The sequence below is a fragment of the Coturnix japonica genome, chromosome 2 (genome assembly GCF_054131305.1).
Source record: "Coturnix japonica strain WE chromosome 2, WE-NBRP24, whole genome shotgun sequence".
In the NCBI taxonomy this organism is placed as follows: Eukaryota; Metazoa; Chordata; class Aves; order Galliformes; family Phasianidae; genus Coturnix; species Coturnix japonica.
Window position 1 is genome coordinate 18,895,627 of NC_140664.1, and position 18,562 is coordinate 18,914,188.

Sequence of the window (18,562 nt, forward strand, 5' to 3'; positions counted from 1 at the left end):
AGTGTTCCACAGATATTTTTCTGAACACAGTGGCTTTTTAATGTTTCCTTTTTAAGATTAAAAAAGGGGCTGAGTGACCCGAAATATACAAAAGTTCTTTTTAACAAGCCCAGGAAGCGTATGTGTTGTGCTTTTCTTTCAAATTCTGACACCTGAGGTGGGTAGTGCTCCCATACAGTGCAGCTGCCCAGAGTCTGACCATGGTCTGAAGGGGCCTGGCTACCAAGAAGTGGCAATATTGTTGGTGGTTTTGGTTGGAGCTGGTCTGCTACTTGTCGTAGTCTCCTCTGTCAGAGGGAGGACATCTTTCTGCCTCTCTTTGGAGCTGTTCCATCAACAGAAGAAGTTCTTGTCTTGTATGGAGAGATTAACTGAACCTTAGTATGTGTTGGGAGTTTGTTTTTTTCTTTAAGTTTTGGTTTTCACTTGAAATATCATGAAAAATTCAAATGTCATCACCTTAACTCTAGTCTTTACTTGAATTGCAGTATGGAAGTTGAATGGCAAAGCAGCGTTGGCTGTCACTCTGCAGCTCCGTTTCCTGAAATATTCAGATGCTTTACATCTAAGAATGCGTCTGTGTGCTTCCCTGCAAACCCTTAGGATTTGAGGATATCATCAGTTGTTTAGCCACAGTGACTTGTTTTCTGCTGATTGTCTAAGTGAATTCAGAGCACACAGAAATCCTTAGTTTGTTTTATTTAACCTTATATGTGATCTTATCACTTGTAAAGTAGAGAAAACAAAGTTTCCAATGCTTATCAGCTTGTTAGCATGCTTTGTGCAGGAACTGGTTATGCATTTACTTAATTGTCACCTTGGATTATGGTGATTTTTATACGCATTCACGCACATCCCTAGGGAGCGGGGGAGTAAAGTTGACTTCTCAGCACCACTTAAGAATAAAGATGTTCCTTGCCCCCGGGGAATTTTCAGACTCCTTAAGACGAGAAGGATGTAATGGGTAGAAAAAGCAGACAGAAAGAAATATACTGGGTGAGAAGTATAATATGAATAACAGATCATTAGAGTGTCACGATCTTTCAGAACCAGAAGTGATGGATGTTGTTCTAATCTCTCCTTTTTCTCTCCCAATGCAGGGGATTCCTGTGAAGAATTTACTGCAAAGAAAGATACGTGTGGATTTTCTGCATGACAGCTCCCGTGCTGGATTACATAATATTAGGACTTCTGACTCTGTTTTGATCCTTAAAAATGATTAGGTTTGTGTGTGAGATTTAACCCACTTCTGATGAGTGACCTAGACATGAGTTTACATCGGCAAATGGGCTCCGATCGGGACCTCCAGTCTTCAGCTTCATCTGTGAGTTTGCCTTCAGTCAAAAAGGCACCAAAGAAAAGAAGGATTTCCTTGGGCTCTCTTTTCCGGAGAAAAAAAGACACAAAACGCAAGTCTAGGGATCTGAATGGAGGTGTTGATGGAATCGCAAGTATTGAAAGCATCCATTCAGAAATGTGTACAGACAAGAACTCTATTTTCTCCACGTGTACCTCTTCCGACAATGGAACAACCTCTAGCAGCAAGCCAAGCGGAGACTTCATGGAATGCCCCTTGTGCCTTTTGCGGCACTCCAAGGACAGGTTCCCAGAGATAATGACTTGTCACCATAGGTCTTGTGTGGATTGCCTGCGTCAGTATCTCCGGATAGAAATCTCTGAGAGCAGAGTTAACATTAGCTGTCCAGAATGCTCCGAACGGTTCAATCCTCACGATATCCGTTTGATATTGAATGACGACATCTTGATGGAGAAATACGAAGAGTTTATGCTTAGGCGATGGCTGGTTGCGGATCCTGATTGTAGGTGGTGCCCAGCTCCAGACTGTGGGTATGTTTTCCTCAGAGCCTGCAAAATAAGTGACAGCATAAATGGATAACACACACGCGTAGCGTTACGTTTTTTGGAAGATGAATTGCTTTCTTTGGTATTTTCTTGTGTTGTATGAGTGGGTGGCAAACAGAGTTTTCATTTTAAAAACAACAACTAATAAACCCACCACAGTCTGTCCATCCCCATCCACCACCCCCACCCCACGGCCCTCAGTTTTTCCTTGTGTAGGATTCCTTTGTTCTGCACAGAGAGAATTTCAGTGGTGTAATGAAATGCATTGGTAGGGGGATGCGTGTGTCAACTTGAGGTGTGCTGTTAAGGTAAGGGCACAGAGCTCAGACTAAAAACATACTGACAGCCAAGTGGCTGCACTTCTGACTTAGTCCATTTGTTTGGATTTTCCTTGGAAAAGAAAACAGGGTATTTGTTTTGTTGTTGTTTTTTTTAAACAATGAAATATGGTTGAAGATTTTCTTCTTATGAAAAGCCTGCTCCAGCTTCAGTTATCTGCTGTCTCGTGGCTGCTTGACGCACCACTTGTTGCCTGTCAGCGGGATTGTGATGTGCAATAATCATCAGTTTGTTCCTGCTTATTATCTGGAGAGCGTAATGTTTAACTTTGCTTTAATACTCAAACAGTTCTGAAACCATTCTGGGCTCTGACACGAGTAGGCTGAGCACTGCCATGCAGCTCATTGTGCTTCTGTGCTGCTGCTGGCTCATAATGCCACTCTTCAGCAAGATGCTTTTTTTAGAGAGGTTCTTCTGCATTACTGTAGCATTTAAAGGTTGTAGCCGTGACTACGGTTTGGATGTACAGCACGTGCTAAAACCAATTGGAGCGTGGTATCTCTGTTTTAAAGCCTCACAAATGAGCAATAAGAAAATGGAAAGGGAGGAGTGTTGGGAGGGAAGAAATTAAACAGGGTTGGTTATTAAATGGGTTAAATATTCTGATGGTAATGGTCAGAGTGCTAAATGTTTAGAAGGCTTTTAAACGTAACTTTATGGTAAGAAACATTTAAGATGGTATGAAAGCAGAATTCTGTTAAGTGAAGCTGAATTTGCTGATGTGGGTCAGACGTGATTGGCGACTCGATATAAAGAAAACGCAAAGCTTATTTAAAGAGTTTGGGACCGTGAAGGTAGTTCTTACAGATACACCATTGGGTACTTCTCAATAGGAATGTCCTTGATCACAGCTGTCCCAAAGAAACAAGAGATAGTGTGGTTGTGTTTTGCCTTACTCCCATTCTCAGAGCCCCATCCAAGCTGACCTCCATCCACCACCTCTCTGGGCAGCCTGTGGCAGTGCCTCACCACCATATTGTACAAAACCTTTTCCTTATATCCAGTCTAAACCTCCTCTCGTTGTTTGAAACCATTTCTCCTCCTCCTATCAAAACAGATCTGTTAAAGAGTCTGTCCCCTTTCTCACATCCCCCCTTTAGATACTGAAATGCTGCATGAGAAATGGGCTCTATCAGAAGATGTTTTTAATAAAACTAGTTATTGAGTGCAAATTGAGGAAGAGGCCGAGGGGGTGGGAAAGGAGGGAAGCGGGGTGTGTGTGCCAGCTGCAGCTGCCTGCAGTGCCTTGGTAGGGATGTGGGCCAGTAGCTGATCTTTCCATGGGAAGGACAACGGATGAGGAAACCTCTTGGGCTTCCTTCCAGCTGGATTTATGGGGATTCTGTTTCAGCATGCAAGTTGTCAGATGCCATTTGAACAAGCCTGTGGTGAATCCGTATTCCAGATGTGTTGTGTCCTTTATTCTGCCTGAATTATTCAGTGATTTTGCTCAGAGATTACATTGCTGACGTTATTAGAGCAGTGATCCTGAGATTTTATCTTTCTCAGGCAAGGAGTGGATTGGGCAGAACACACATTCTTCATTCCTTCACCATACACCATTTCTGCAATCATTTGCTCTTCTCCCATTATTTTGACTTGCTGTTTCCTGGAGTTTGGCTGTAGAAATGAATGCAGGGCATTGAGTCGAAGCCTGGAATCTTGCACAGTGTGACCTAAGGTTTGCTGTGCTCTGAGAGGTTCCTTTCTGAAGGTCTGCTGGTACGTCAGCCCCAAAAGGGGAGTTGCCATCAGGGATGTGCCCTGTCCTTGTCAGCAGTGGGATGCACTGGGCTCGAGGCTATTGGGTGCAGCATTAGCACATCTTCAACGTATCCCTTTATGTTGAGGAAGCATTTGGATCAGAGTTGCTTTGTGTGCCTACAAAGCAATTATTTCTTCGAGTTGCTGTAATTGGGGAAAATGGAGCTGATTAACTTGGCAACAATGTGAAAGAGTCTGGCAATTATTGAACAAATTTTTACTTGGAAAGCAAGAAATGTTTGCAAACAGGCAAGCATGTATCATGTTTGTCACTACATCGTCTGTAACTTAGGGGTTGAAACCGCCTGTTCTCCAACCTGCTGTTTTAAGTCATGAATGAAACCGATAGGACTTTATGAAGCTTCAGATCTATCAGCTCCAAAATTAAAACAGCTACATTTTCAGATAATAATTTGGGCAGAAATAGTTTTGTTTTTTTTTTTTTAAGTAACGTTACCGAGTGTTTCACATGGATTTTATGCAATTGCTGTACATGAAGGAGCTGCTAATAACGTACAGTTTAACTTTGTACAGTGAGGCGACTTCCTTGTGAACAGCCATAAACGTAAGCCGTGCTGTGCTTACAGATCTGCTCAGGTCTGTTCAGGGGGGCTGTTAGTATGAGCTGAACTGTACATCTGAGTGTTCTCAGCGGGGGGTGGACTATTTCTATTTAACATAAAGCGGTACCACAGTGGGGTAGCAATTAAGAGGTGTGTGTGTATAGTGTGAGTTGTAATATGTCTGTATCTCTATTGTATGAACGTCAACATTGAAACCTGCGGCAGGAATTATTTTCAGCTGTGATTTGTGGCAGCATCGTTGAATGCAATTGCTGATGGCTGTGTTTGGCTACAAAATAATACAACAGTTCAGTAAGTCTCAGTATTATGGGAGCTTTTTGCTCTTCAGTGCTGTCAGGGTAGAGCCGGGAACAATGTCCCAGACTCCCATCTATTTATGCATTTCTGAGTTGCCTGAACACCTGTTTTGGGTTTGTTCTGCTGCTTTCTGACCTTCATCTGCTCAGCCCTGCATTCAGCACTTGCAGTACTTTCGGTACCACCTGAAGCCATTAAAGGTTGGAGAGAGCAAAGCGTTGCATTGATCAGAGTGTTTCTGTGCAGTCTTAATCTACCAGAGCAGCAGTGTGCATGTGAAGGGTTGAGGTGGTAAGGAACCTTTGCTGGCTGCATGGTGCCAGCTCCTGGTGTCCACAGCCTTCCTTGCTGCTTCAGCTGCTCTGGCAGCTCTCTTTAGCTTTGATCTATAGATGAGAAACACTTCTGTTAACAAAACTCTTTTGCCCCTCTTAATCATTCAAGATACGCTGTGATCGCGTTTGGATGTGCCAGCTGTCCCAAACTTACGTGTGGACGAGAAGGCTGTGGAACAGAGTTCTGCTATCACTGTAAGCAGATTTGGCATCCGAACCAGACCTGTGATGCTGCTCGCCAGGAGAGGGCTCAAAGTCTGCGCCTGAGAACAATCCGTTCCTCGTCTATCAGCTACAGCCAGGAGTCTGGAGCAGCAGGTACGTGTGATTAGGACATCAGGCCTGTTAAATACCTTCCTAGTACAGTACCAGTAGCTCTAGCACATCTGTGCTCTGTTTAGTTACTGCCCTATAGATAGTGTCTGTCTTCCTATATGGGAGTAGCTGGTGCATTGTTCCAGCTGCTTGCTGCCTGGCTGCACGGGAGTCGGTGCAGATAAACAATTCCTGCTGGTTCCTCACCTCTTTGATTATTCCTTACATCAGGCATGAGGTATATCCCTTTTCCCTTCGTCCACACTGTTAGCACAGGAGTAGGAGACTGGGACTTTTGCACTGGGGACCTGCAAGTTACTTTGTCTGCTGTAAATAGCTCGTCTCAAAGTGCATGTGCTGACCAGTAATGGGCAGGGGTGAAGATCACCACTGTGGTTGTGTCACTGTACCAAGGATTTCATTGTTGCTCTATGGCCTCTTATTTGCTGATGGTAGAGCTAACTGCTTAACCACAGCTTCTAAATATTTGACTTAAGATCAAGGGGAACCTCTGGAATTTTCTTCTTTACTACAATAGTTTTTTTCTATGGAATAAGTATTGCTGTGAAGAGAAATCAACAAGAGGATAGTGATACCAAAGAAGTGCAGTTAATGTAGAACAGGAGGTGGGTTTATGATAAGACGGCATAATGCAGCGCAGACAGAGTTCAAATAAAAGATTCATAGTGGCATGAAATGTAAAAGAGGATTATATTTAGAAAGGCCATGTTTTCAGTCCTGTATTAACATACATGTTTAATGTCTGGCTCTAATATATGCCATTAAGCCTAGAAAATCCTCAAACAGTATGTGCATTAACTACTGAATCGCTGGAATATGGACCATTATGTTTTATTTTTGATCAGTGCTATTTGGTCCAGGGCTTACAAACACAAATAGCTGTCAGAAGTTATCGCCAAATCATGGTTTGTGTAATGCAAACCATACAGTAAACCTTCTCCATATTCTTAGATGGTGATTCACTCAGCTTTCCCAAGGATCTGTCTGTATTTTGATTAAATCAGTTTGCCCAGATAACCGATAAGATCTTAATATTCATTTTTAAACAGCTGATGACATAAAGCCATGCCCACGCTGTGCTGCTTATATAATAAAAATGAATGATGGAAGCTGCAATCATATGACTTGTGCTGTCTGTGGCTGTGAATTCTGTTGGCTGTGTATGAAAGAGATCTCGGATTTACACTATTTAAGGTTGGTAGCTTATTTTTTCAAGTTACATAAAAGCACGTTGCTGTAAGTCTGGCTTTCTTCCTGTTGGAGCAGAGCATCAAAGTTGAAGTATCTGTATCTGCGAATTAAATCAGTTTTCAGTGCAAGTATCTAAAAGTCAGTGTGCTGTTGTTCTTATGAAATACATTTCTAAGTTGCATGTGTACTGTGTGTTATAAATGAAGATAGCCACTATTCTTATGGATCTGTTACAGCTGCTGTACTGCGTTCACATAAAGCTGCACAGCAACTCTCTGTTACGTTACCTCTGAACCACAGACTGGGTGTGGTAACATGCAATGTGCTTTCCTTTGCATTTCAAAACATGCTGTAAAGCCTCTCAAAAAATCTGAAGTGATAACTGATGTTCTGGTATCTGTCACTTGAACCTGAGGACAGCGGTTTTGTAACTAGATAGCAGCTAAGTGCTGCGTAGTTATGTCGGTCTGCTTGCGGTTTCTTTACCATTTTCCTACTTGTGTCTCAGCCCATCAGGTTGCACGTTTTGGGGGAAGAAACCATGGAGCCGTAAGAAGAAAATACTGTGGCAATTGGGGACACTTGTTGGAGCTCCTGTAGGAATTGCGTTGATAGCTGGCATCGCTATTCCTGCTATGATTATTGGAATTCCTGTCTATGTGGGACGGAAGGTAATACACTGCGTTCAGTTGGTTGTCTTCACCGGGGGGGGGGGGGGGGGGGGGGGCTGGAGAAGAGATTGCTTAAGACTGATTTCAGTTGTGCTTATGTGTAGTTGGCCATAAAACAGGTAGAACAACGCTCTGAAAAAGGATTTCTGTATTTTTTTCCATTTTACCTCGTTATTTTAACTTCTAGTTTCCATTGTGTCCATTGGAACTGAGCAGTCTTTAGAAAGAAGGAAGGAAAAAAAGAATCCCTTTTTTAATAAAGCAATGTAGCTGAGCTTTAATGCTGCTGAGTTAAATGAAAGGGTGATTCTCTTCATATAACTGGAACATGTCCTTTTCTTAACACCATGCTATTTTGATCTTATGTACAACAAACCCATGCCCATTTTCACAGTGGTCATGCTTTGCTCTCCTCCTGAGGTAAGTCGTGCACCCATTCCCATTGTAATGCAGCCAGTTCTTTCAGCCCAGTTTCTCAGTGCTAGTACAAGTCCTGGCATTTTTGTAAGTCTGACAGGCTGGTGGTTTCTTCCATTCATCTTCAAATGGATGAAAATATTGAATACATCTCTTGAAAGGGATAGCAGGGGGAAAAGTTACAGTTTGGGGAGTAATAAGTAAATCTGGTGGTTTTCTGTCGGCATCACGTGAAGGTAATGGTTGTCTTCTCTAGGCTGTTTTTCAGTCTTGGCCATTATAAGCAGCTTGGGTGTCACGTGAGAAAACTTTCAAGCCTCTGTGTGAGATTTTCTCTTTGTCATCTTGGCCAATTATCATCTCACCAAAGAAATTAAAACAGACGTGGTCTCCACTTGAAAAATCTATGGTTGCTTTATTTCCTGCTTTTACACTGTTGTCTCTTAAGCTGCTGGTTTTCAGGAAGTGGAAGGAAGTTCCATTCATTGGCCTTTAATTCTGCAGGTCCTTGTTTGCTCCTGGATAACATTTCTCTTCGTTCTTTTTTCCCCTCAAAGATTCCCTATGAATAACGTTTGTCAGAAATCTATTCTTAGCGGCTCTGAAGTCGGGCCTGCTTTTTCAGATCAGTTGTGCTCAGATAGACTGTGCTCTAACCTGCTGTTTTCCTACAGATCTCATTCCTTTGTCACTGGTCACTTGGCTCACAGTAAATCTTCGGAGACATCTGAAGGAAAAAAAAATAATGGAACAAGGCTCTGGTTTAATCTGCTGGCTGTCTTTCCTTTCTGTTAAATAGCAAATTGATCTTGGTCTTCCTCTTGCTGGCATTGTACGTGCAGAATAACTTCCTTGTTAGCTTTGTCCTTTCCTTTTTTGTCTCCTCCATTTTAACCTTTTTGATTTTTGTCTTGACACCCTCGTGCTGTTCCTTTGTACCCACTGAAAGTAATCTGACCTACTTTCCATTCTTTTAACAGCGCTTCTTCAATAGAGGAAGCTATTTTGTTCTTCTGCAACATTTTCTTCTGCACTGGGAGTTTGTGCTTGTACTGCTATAGGAAGCACTGGTTATTGTCACTCATTTTCATAGATACGCATCTGGTAACCTACCACTTTTCCGCTGTTACTGGAATCTGTCTTATTTTTGGCCTGATGTTTTTATTTGGGCTGCGACCTTCCAGCAAGTTCCTTATCCACCAAATAGTTCACCCTTCAAATCGATGTCTCTCCAATTAAGAGATAAAGATGTGTTGGAGGACCATGTTAAAGGCCTTGCACAAGTCTAGGTAGATGTCATTGGTCTCCTTTCCTTTGTTCATTGATGCTGTCATTCCATCATAGAAGGCCGCTGGATCGGTCAGGCATGACCTTCCCTTGGTGAAGCTGTGGTGGCTGTCTCAGATCACCTGCACATCCCTCACATGCTGTATAACATCTCTTCTAGGAGGATCTGCTCCATGGTCTTCCCAGACACAGAGGTTGTTACTCTGTTTTTTTAAGAAATCCAGACTGCTTATGCATTCTTTTTTGTTGTGTTCCTTTTGTTTGGGTGGAATTGCCCATGACAGTAAAATTAATTACCTGGGAGGATCCTGCTGATGGCTCATGGATCCCCTTAACACCAAGTCCTCCTGGATCTATAGCTGTGGTAGTATTCATTTTTTCTTGTTAAACTACTACCAGCAGGCTTCCCAGGTATGTTCCATGCTTGTGTGCTCCCTCACTCCATGTTGTTTTCAGTGTAATGAACCTCAGAGCAAGTACGTGCAATCTCTTTATGTAGAACCGCAGTGTTTTCTCCTCCCTTTCCTTGCCTGTCTTGCCCAAACAAATGCAGGTCCTTATTTTATTCCAGAACAAGGAAATTTGCTATCCTAGCAAATTTAACCTTTAATTTACAGAGCACAGCACATTATAAAACTTAAAAGTTCTACTTGTGGTGGTGTTCTTTTTGCAGTGACAGTGTGATGGGGGAAAAAAAAAAGTAATGCTGTGGTTACCCTCTTGTTGTTCTTTGCTCTTCCTTAGATGTACTGAGAATTAATTTAGCATCGTGCCAGCTATTAAGATAGAGACTTGCCAGTCATTTGTAGTTTTGTCTTAACCGAGAGTTCTGACTGATGAACTTGTGCCTAAAATGCTGCTTTCTTAGAGTGAATTAAATAAAAACAAAGTAGGAAATCTGGGCAAAAGAGTGATTTTTGAAGGCCTTCCAAATTCATGATTTGTTGCAGTTGAGTTTGAAACATGAACACAGTGTTTCAGAGTTATGGCGGACTCGAGCCATCAATAAGGGTTTTGTTTACCAGATCGTTCTGAGACTTCTGCTGCTGTTTGCTGAAATAGTCCCTTCCTCAGCAGCTTGTCATGAGAGGGTGCCAGAGCAATGGAGCTCTCATTCTTCCTCCCTCCAGGTTGTGTTTGGTGAATGCTGCCGTACTGCCAGGTTTGCATGCTCTGTTGCTTCAATCTGTGTTTCCACAGGTCTAATTATCTGTGAAAATTTCACTCCATATTGTTTGGGGGAAAGATGACAGGGAATAGGAAGCGTCAATTTGCTTGGAGGCGGCAGTCCTTTGATCTTCAAAATCGTTTACTTTTCTCAACCATGCAAGTTGGAGCCGTGATCCAACAAATAAACAGCAACTACGAAAGCTGTTGGGTGATTTAGGTTTCTTGAGGCTGAAAGTAAACGCTTAGGAGCTGAACTGGAGGGCTTCTAACTTCTATGCCTAAAATTAAGCTGTGTAAGCATTTTTCTTTGTTTGAGGTAGGTTTAGGTGTAAATCATGGCATAGAATGCAGTGTGTACGGAGGAGATCTGGATACAGATTCTAAACTATGTCGGTTTTTCTGTCATTGCAGTGGTGTATGATTGATTATTGCAATGCTCTAAAAACCCATTCTCCTCTTCTTTCAAGATTCACAATCGATACGAAGGCAAAGACATCTCAAAGCACAAGCGGAACCTGGCAATAGCAGGCGGTGTAACCCTATCTGTAATTGTTTCTCCAGTTGTAGCTGCAGTAACTGTAGGTAAGCAAATATTATTATTTTGTATACTGGTAACGCCGTGCAACCTGAGCTGCGTAACCACTCCTGAATGAAACACTCAGCTGAGATAAGACTTACGGTTTCCTTTTGCAGGCACGGAAATCAAGACATAAAAAATAATGAAAAACAACACATAAGGATGGTGGTTTTACGTCTATTGGGGTAGAATGGAGGATAGAGTACATAGGGAAACACGGCATGAAATGAAGAGCTTAGTATTTATATCTTGCAAAGTGAAGTTATCGTGTTGTCATCTCTCTCTTAAAACTGAACTGGTTAGAGCTTCTTCTAAATGACTAAGACAAAGCTTTTGCCACAGAGTCTATTCATGTTCTAATAATTTAAATAATCCCTGTCAAACTTGGCTCAATGTGGAAGAAAAACAGTATTTTAAATTTAACTTTACAGTAGTTGACAAACTTCTTGCTATTTTTGTGGAGTCAATTTGAATGTTGTCATTATTTAATAAGCATGGTTGAGGATAGCGTAAGGGGAAGGTCTGGCTCCATGCTACACGATATTCGTCATCTTACCCATCTAGTTTCAAAATCACAGTGAAGAAGCTCTGAGTTTGAAAGGAATAGAATTGTCCAGCACTGCCTGGATGGTTCCCTTTATTTGCAGCAGAGGCACGTTTGTGGCTGCATAACAAGCTGCTGCTGTAGATAACTGATTGACATTAAGCTTCATCACTTAGTTTGAAGCCAGATCAGTCCCCTGATGGGGTCCCTCACACAGCTGTGTGTGCAGGGTTCCTCCTTTTACCAGTAATAAGGTCCAAAGGAAGATCTGTGGCCTTTGGAAGAAAGGGGTTTTTTTAGCCAGTAATAGTTTAAATTGGCCATGGAGCCAGACTTTTAAACTGTATGTTAACAATGGTGCACCATTAGCAAATCTGAAAGATCCAACAGTAGTAATGATGGCGAGTCCCATAAAATCAATAGCAAAGCCCCATCTGACTTCAGTGAATGCAAAGTCCGACTAAATTTATATGAATATTAAGTATATTCCTTTTTTTGTCTATAAAAGGGGTTATAGACATTGGAAATAGTAACTCATCTGGCAATATGCTTCTCTGCCTTCCAGGTCTGAGAGAGGGCCCTTGTGCCCAATGAAGCTGTCACTTCACCTGATTTATCAGTATTTCTTACTTTTGTTCTCTCCTAGTTTCTTCGAAGTGTGAAATGCTAAGTAAATGTAGACTATGAAATCACTTTCATAAGGGAGTGCAAAATACAAGTTGCATTTATTTAACGCAAGGTGGTGTTTTCCTCTACAGGTATTGGTGTTCCTATTATGCTGGCTTATGTGTATGGAGTGGTGCCGATCTCCCTGTGCCGAAGTGGAGGCTGTGGTGTTTCAGCGGGCAATGGAAAAGGTGTTAGGATAGAATTCGATGATGAGAACGATATAAATGTTGGTGGAACAAATGCAGCTGTAGGTAAGAAAACTGTTTTATTTTCTGGACTCTGTGACTGACTTACAGTCGATAGCCTCAGATAGGCAGAGCACTTACCTGCAGAAGAGGTACAGCACGGTCAGGGCTGTATCTGCTCTTTGCTAAACGATGAGCTCTGGGATGAGAGAGTGGCTTCTGTGTTTGTGTTGTGCTGTGCTGTAATACAGCATTTGCTCATGTGGACATAGAGCAAGACCATCAGCTGTCTTGTGGTTTGAATTCTGTGTAAGCTGTTGTCCTGCTTTTCACACAGCACTAAGTGAAAGGTAACAGCTTTCTCATTCTTGACCAGGTGGTAAATGCCTCTTTTTTACCTATAGTGGGAAGAATTAAATGCCTTTAGTTGCTGATCTGGTGCTGCTGTTTCTTTAAATTACTGGATGATATCCTTTGTTACTGGGTTTCTATGGTCCTTGACTCCGTGTTACATGCCCCACCCATGGACAGATTTTGGATATCCGTAGTTTGTTGTATGTGATATAACCATTACAGCAGCTCCAAGACAGGTCCCATTTTCTTTGACAGCTGTCCGTTTGTCACTGTATTTTATAAACCATTTTTCTCAGCATAACTTCAGGAACAGTTTCCATGGTCACGTTCTGGAAATCAGCAAGTTCTGCTTCTATCAATGACAAGCCTTCCTTCTTCCTTTCTGTCTAGATACCACCTCAGTTGCAGAAGCACGTCACAACCCCAGTATAGGTGAAGGAAGCGTTGGCGGGCTGACTGGCAGCTTGAGTGCCAGTGGCAGCCACATGGATCGGATAGGAGCCATTCGAGACAACCTGAGCGAAACAGCCAGCACCATGGCACTGGCTGGGGCTAGTATCACAGGCAGTCTCTCGGGAAGTGCAATGGTTAACTGCTTTAACAGGTAAGAGACATCTTCCTGCCATATAGCACCCAGCTCTGAATGGATCACAGAATCATAGAATGGCCTGGGTTGGAAAGGACCACAGTGATCATCCAGTTTCAAACCCCCTGCTATAGGCTGGTGCACTTCTGGTCTTACACAGGGATTTACTCTGTGTGTGTCTCATGCCAACACTGTGTGCTCTGACTTGCTCAGAAGTCTGAAGTACAGAATTACCCCTTCTGAACACCTTAGCTTTGCCTTAGTGTCTGCTGTGAATTGGGGTCTTACTGTCTGTAGGGGACAGGGAGTATCTTGGAAAGGATTGTTCATGTGTAGGGTTCTGGAAGGAATTTGCTCCTTAGGAAAATGAGCAGTGTTTAGCATCAAATTTAAATAGCTTGCAGGCCCAGGCTACTTAGAAAAAGGAAGGCAGAGTAACACTGAGAGCTTCCTTAGTCTCGATCAGGTGTTCCAAGCTGTGACTGCTGGCTGAGGTATCCCTGTCCTCCTCTTGAAGGAGCTGGGAGAGTAAAGCAAAGCAAACACTTCCAATTCACCATCAGAACACAAGAAGGCATTTGGAAAGACGCTTATTATTCTGTTTTATCTACTTGTGTTTTCAAGTTTCTGGTATTTCTGTTGACATTGGTAGCAGTACAACAAAGCCGAGTACAGAACACAGTTCTCACTGTTCTGTTATTTGATAAGTCAGGATTTGGCAGTGGGACGACATGGGAACTGTTGTGAATTTGTGTGTCCTTTCAATTGTTTTCTCTGTTTTTGGAGTACGGTACGTTATCTGCAAAGGAATTGTAGCTCAGCTTGGAACTCATTTTTGTAACTTTTGGGGAGGAAATAACACAGAGCCTCGGTTTTGTGTGCAACATTTTACTTTGTTGGCAGTTTCATCTGATTTTGTTTCTTAACTGTGTGACTGTGCTCACTGCTGCGCAGCGGAGAAACTTTACAAGGTGATGGTAATTCTCAGCTAGGGTGCTTTAACTGTAGTAGCAGCTCATGCAGCTCTTTTTCTTCCTCACCAAGGCTGGAAGTACAAGCAGATGTACAGAAAGAGCGCTACAGCCTGAGTGGAGAATCTGGCACGGTGAGCCTGGGAACAGTTAGTGATAATGCCAGTACCAAAGCAATGGCAGGATCCATTCTCAACTCCTATATCCCTTTGGACAGGTAAGAGAAAGGTGAAAAGAGAAGGTTAAGCCTTGCTTACTAAAGGTATCCTAAGCATGCCTCAGCGGTTCTGTCTAAAATTCTGAAGAAACAGTTTTTTTGTTAGAAATGGAATTCCACACAATTGCTTCTGTTTGCCAAGCTTACTTCCAAAGAGCAGCACAATCTTTGTAGCTCAGTAAAGTGTTTCATTTTCAGGCTGCCTGCTTCTGTTTGGGCTGTTTACTTGGTGAACAAAAACCGGAGACGTTTCTCTCACTTGCTTTTGCAGTGTATTTTGGAAAGCTGCAAGAGTTTGTTCCACTGTGTCAGCTGCGTGTTGTAGGTAACTGCTCACACTCAGGTTTGTTCTTGTTGCAGGGAAGGCAACAGCATGGAAGTGCAAGTGGATATTGAATCAAAGCCAGCCAAGTTCAGACACAACAGCGGAAGCAGCAGTGTTGATGATGGCAGCGCTGCAGGTCGGAGCAACGCTGCGTGTTCGTCGGCCGGCATGCCAGAAAGTAAATCGAGTGCCACCAAGTGGTCCAAAGAAACAACAGCGGGGAAAAAGTGCAAAGGGAAGCTGAGAAAGAAGAGTAGCATGAAGATAAATGAGACAAGAGAGGACATGGATGCTCAGCTGTTGGAACAACAAAGCACAAACTCCAGTGAATTTGACTCTCCCTCTCTTAGCGACAGTATTCCATCTGTAGCAGATTCTCACTCGAGTCATTTTTCTGAGTTCAGTTGCTCAGATATGGAAAGTATGAAAACTTCCTGTAGCCACGGTTCCAGCGACTATCACACTCGCTTCACCACGGTCAGCGTGCTCCCTGAGGTGGAGAACGACCGCTTGGAAAACTCCCCACAGGCGAGTGGAATCGCTGCGCCTGTCCCAGCAGCCGCAGGCACCGATGTTCAGCAGCTGAGTTACATCGCTGAGGAAAGCATTAATAATGGATCTGCAACAGACCTAGGTCCAGGTGTTGATGAAACTCTGAAAGAAGCGAACAACAACCATTCACAACGTGCTGTGGAATTAAGCACTGCTATTCAGACTGAAATTTAAGCCAAAAAATGCTGCAAAAACACATTTACCACTAATGAGCCCTGTCTGAAAGCTGGTTTAATTACGTGCGGCGACTTCCGTTAAGCTTCAGGTGACCGGCAGAAGCGAGGTTCTGATACAGCTGCATTTTATATACCTGTCCGTTAAGGCAGAGTTACTTCATACAGATCTTAGACCTGTGTGAAGGGACATGAAGGCTTTAACAAGTGCATTACAGCAGTACAAATACGTCCATGTTTTATTTTTTATTTTTGCCACAACTTTGCTTGAAAGCGTATACTTGGTGTATTTAGATGAAAATTGGGTAATTCTTGATATGGTAAATGCTAAAATAAATAATACGTCCTGCACTGTTGGCTCAAAAAATAGGGGATGTGGGATAAGTGGGTGTTAGCTGAGCATTAGTGACTTACAACCAAGAACTGTAAGGGAAGCAGAAGTTTTGCAGAGACCTGTACAAACGTCTTTCAGCAGTGAATATCCACAGTGATGGTTAACGGTTTATAACTGGACACACTGTTTGGAATGGATCGCGTACCTCCAGGTGGTGCGGCCCTGTGTCAGGAGCTCTGAGCGAGGGTAAGGTGTCTTACAGCATTCTGAAGCAGAAGAAATTGGTACATAATACATGGTGGGATGGAGACATCACCTGTGGACAACAGTGGGCTCACTTATTTATCCACACAACCAACCGTGTGGCAAATGAGGCCGCCGCGTATTGTGTAAAACCTGGAAGGTAACGATCCATTGATTGATGAGCATCACAGAGAAGCAGATGCAGCCACCTTTCATGAGGGGGGAATGCGGTGCCCCGTCAATCCTCGGTGCCTTGGAAAAGACTGGGTGTGAAGTGCCTGGTTGGTGGAGGATTTTCAGAATGTCCTCTTTGGCCACCTTCGATCCTCATAGAAAATCCTAGCGAGTAAATGACTGGTAGAGAACTGTATGATAGCGGAGTATTAGCCTACCAAAGACTCACTCAGGCTTTCGTGAATGATTTCTTTCACGTGACATCTCTTTGCAAGACGTGCATCTTCAGTCCCAGAGTTGGAGTGCAGGGCAGTGACTGCCCGGCTGCCACCGTGGCGTCCAGACATGCTGGCTTACTTTTCTTCTGCGTACAGAAGATGTACAGATAAACACAAGCTGAAGTTGGCCAAAGCGCCTGCACTGTCCAATGTTGTTTTTTCTTTTCTTTCTTTTTGCTATGTAAATCACTAAAAATGAGGGGGAGGGGGAAAAAAACAGTTGTGAATATCAGAAAAACAGTTACCAATGTTCTGTCTTGTGTTCAGTGTATTGCCATTATGGTGCTACTGGGAGTTGGGTTGGATGAAAAGAAAACGCCGTGTGCCGCGGTTCTCTTCCACGACTTATCCTCACCAGTTTCATTACATGCTTATAACACTAGTGCCAGTTACGTCATTGGGTAATGCTTGTTACGGTATTTGTATATTTGCAATTCAGTTTTGCTCAGTAATATGCGTGTAAACTGCATATCTGAAATAAATGTCTATGTACTGAGTTGGAGTGGTCCTGTCAGCGTGCAGGCGGCCTCACGGAGCCTCTGCTGTGTGAGGAAAGGGTGAGAGCTGGGGCTGCTCATCCTGGAGAAGGGAGGGCTGAGAGGGGATTCCATCAGTGCTCATAAATATCTGAAGGGTGGGAGTCAAGTGGATGGGGCCAGGCTCGTTTTGGTGGCACCCAGCAACAGGACAAGGGGCAACAGGCACAAAGTGGAACGTGAGCTTCTTTACTGTGATGCTGACAGAGCACTGGTACAGGCTGCACACACACGCTGTGGAGTCCCCACCCCTGGAGATACTCAGAGCCCACCTGCACACTTACCTGTGCGGCTGCTGCAAGGAGCTGCTGTAGCAGGGTGTTGGGCTGGGTGATGCCCAGAGGTCCCCTCCAACCACTACCATTCTGTGGAGCCTTTGCTTTTCATCTCAGTATCAGTGCAGGAATCCTGATGTGATTTTTCAGGCCTGTGTAGAAGCTCTCTGTAATGGTGGTGAACTGAAGTGTTAGCTGATTGCTTTAGGCAGGAGGATGAATTTGGAGTAAATTGCCACCGTCTCAGCTGAACCACTCCTGCTTCTGTTGTATGTGCCATGCACAGTCCAGTGGGTGAATGGACTTCAAAGCCACACTGTTTCTATAAGTTCAATTTCTGCATGATCTCCTGTGACCTCTGCTGAGAGCCGCCTTAAGCCAGAAGCTCTTCGCTCCTTGCTGTAGAACAGGAGCTGCAAACATCCCCTTGGGCATCTGGTTCAGTTTTGTTTTGAATCTGCCTTGTGCAATAGCAATAAAGAAGTTGTTGCAGCCTTGAAAGCGCAGGCGTGCTCCCTCTGGCTTTTTCCATTCTGGTTGTGGAAGGATGAGAGCACACCAAGGAGCAGCGATGCCACCTGATGCTTACAGCTGGGAACTGGAGCTCTATGTTGCTCTGTGAATTTAAACCTGACTTTATTTCTCCACTCCTCAGTTTTGCTGTGCGGGAAATTGAGAAGATATTATTTATTTCTTCTTTCCTGACAAAGCAGCTTTATTAAAAGAAGGTGGGATTTTCAGTCGCTCTGAAATAATCATTGGTCCTTTAATATTCCACGTTAAAGCACAGTTGTTAATTCGTGCTGCAGTCCACACAGCGCTGTCTCATACATTCTAAGCTTAAAGTGGCATTGGATTGTTTTGAGTCTATAAAAATAGAGTAAAGGCTCTGTTCTCCATTAGTGTAGGTTTACTGCAGAGAGAGCCCTCTGCTACAAGAGTGAGGCTGTGTCGGCCTCTTACAGAGAGTTTGGTTTGCATGAGAAGCTCCCATGTAACACCTGGGGTGCCACTGGAGGATCCTGGCTGTGGCACTTGGCTGGATGCTGCGTGGGAGGCCAATCAGGTTATACCCGAAGAGCTCAAGGGCTGCTGCCGGCTCAGCCATTTCCTGTGCTGCAGGAACGTTCCAGTTCCTGCTCCTCATCCTGTGCCTTTGAAGATGAGGGGTTGTTTTGTTGTTCTGCAGAACTTGCTGCATCAATTATCAGTGTGCCCCAGGCGACGGAGCTGTCTCAAGATGCTGAAGGTGTGCTGTGAACAAGCATTGAGATACTTACCTGCTCTTTAAAAGTGAGCCCAAAAACAAGGGGTT

General features: G+C 43.5%; 1 protein-coding gene across 5 annotated transcripts in view; it reads left to right on the forward strand.

Annotated features, from left to right (window-relative positions):
- The window catches only part of RNF19A (ring finger protein 19A, RBR E3 ubiquitin protein ligase), a 48,140-nt gene extending 31,208 nt beyond the window's left edge, over positions 1–16,932 (forward strand). For all 5 annotated transcript variants that reach the window (XM_085537174.1, XM_015856000.3, XM_085537175.1 and 2 more), the window contains 9 exons: positions 1,101–1,848; positions 5,292–5,500; positions 6,568–6,712; positions 7,218–7,380; positions 10,722–10,836; positions 12,134–12,295; positions 12,974–13,187; positions 14,214–14,357; positions 14,718–16,932. In XM_085537174.1, coding sequence (XP_085393300.1) covers positions 1,253–1,848; positions 5,292–5,500; positions 6,568–6,712; positions 7,218–7,380; positions 10,722–10,836; positions 12,134–12,295; positions 12,974–13,187; positions 14,214–14,357; positions 14,718–15,408 — 2,439 coding nt within the window. In that variant the 5' untranslated portion in view covers positions 1,101–1,252 and the 3' untranslated portion in view covers positions 15,409–16,932. The remainder of the gene's footprint in view (positions 1–1,100; positions 1,849–5,291; positions 5,501–6,567; positions 6,713–7,217; positions 7,381–10,721; positions 10,837–12,133; positions 12,296–12,973; positions 13,188–14,213; positions 14,358–14,717) is intronic.
- The last annotated feature ends 1,630 nt before the right edge of the window (positions 16,933–18,562 follow it).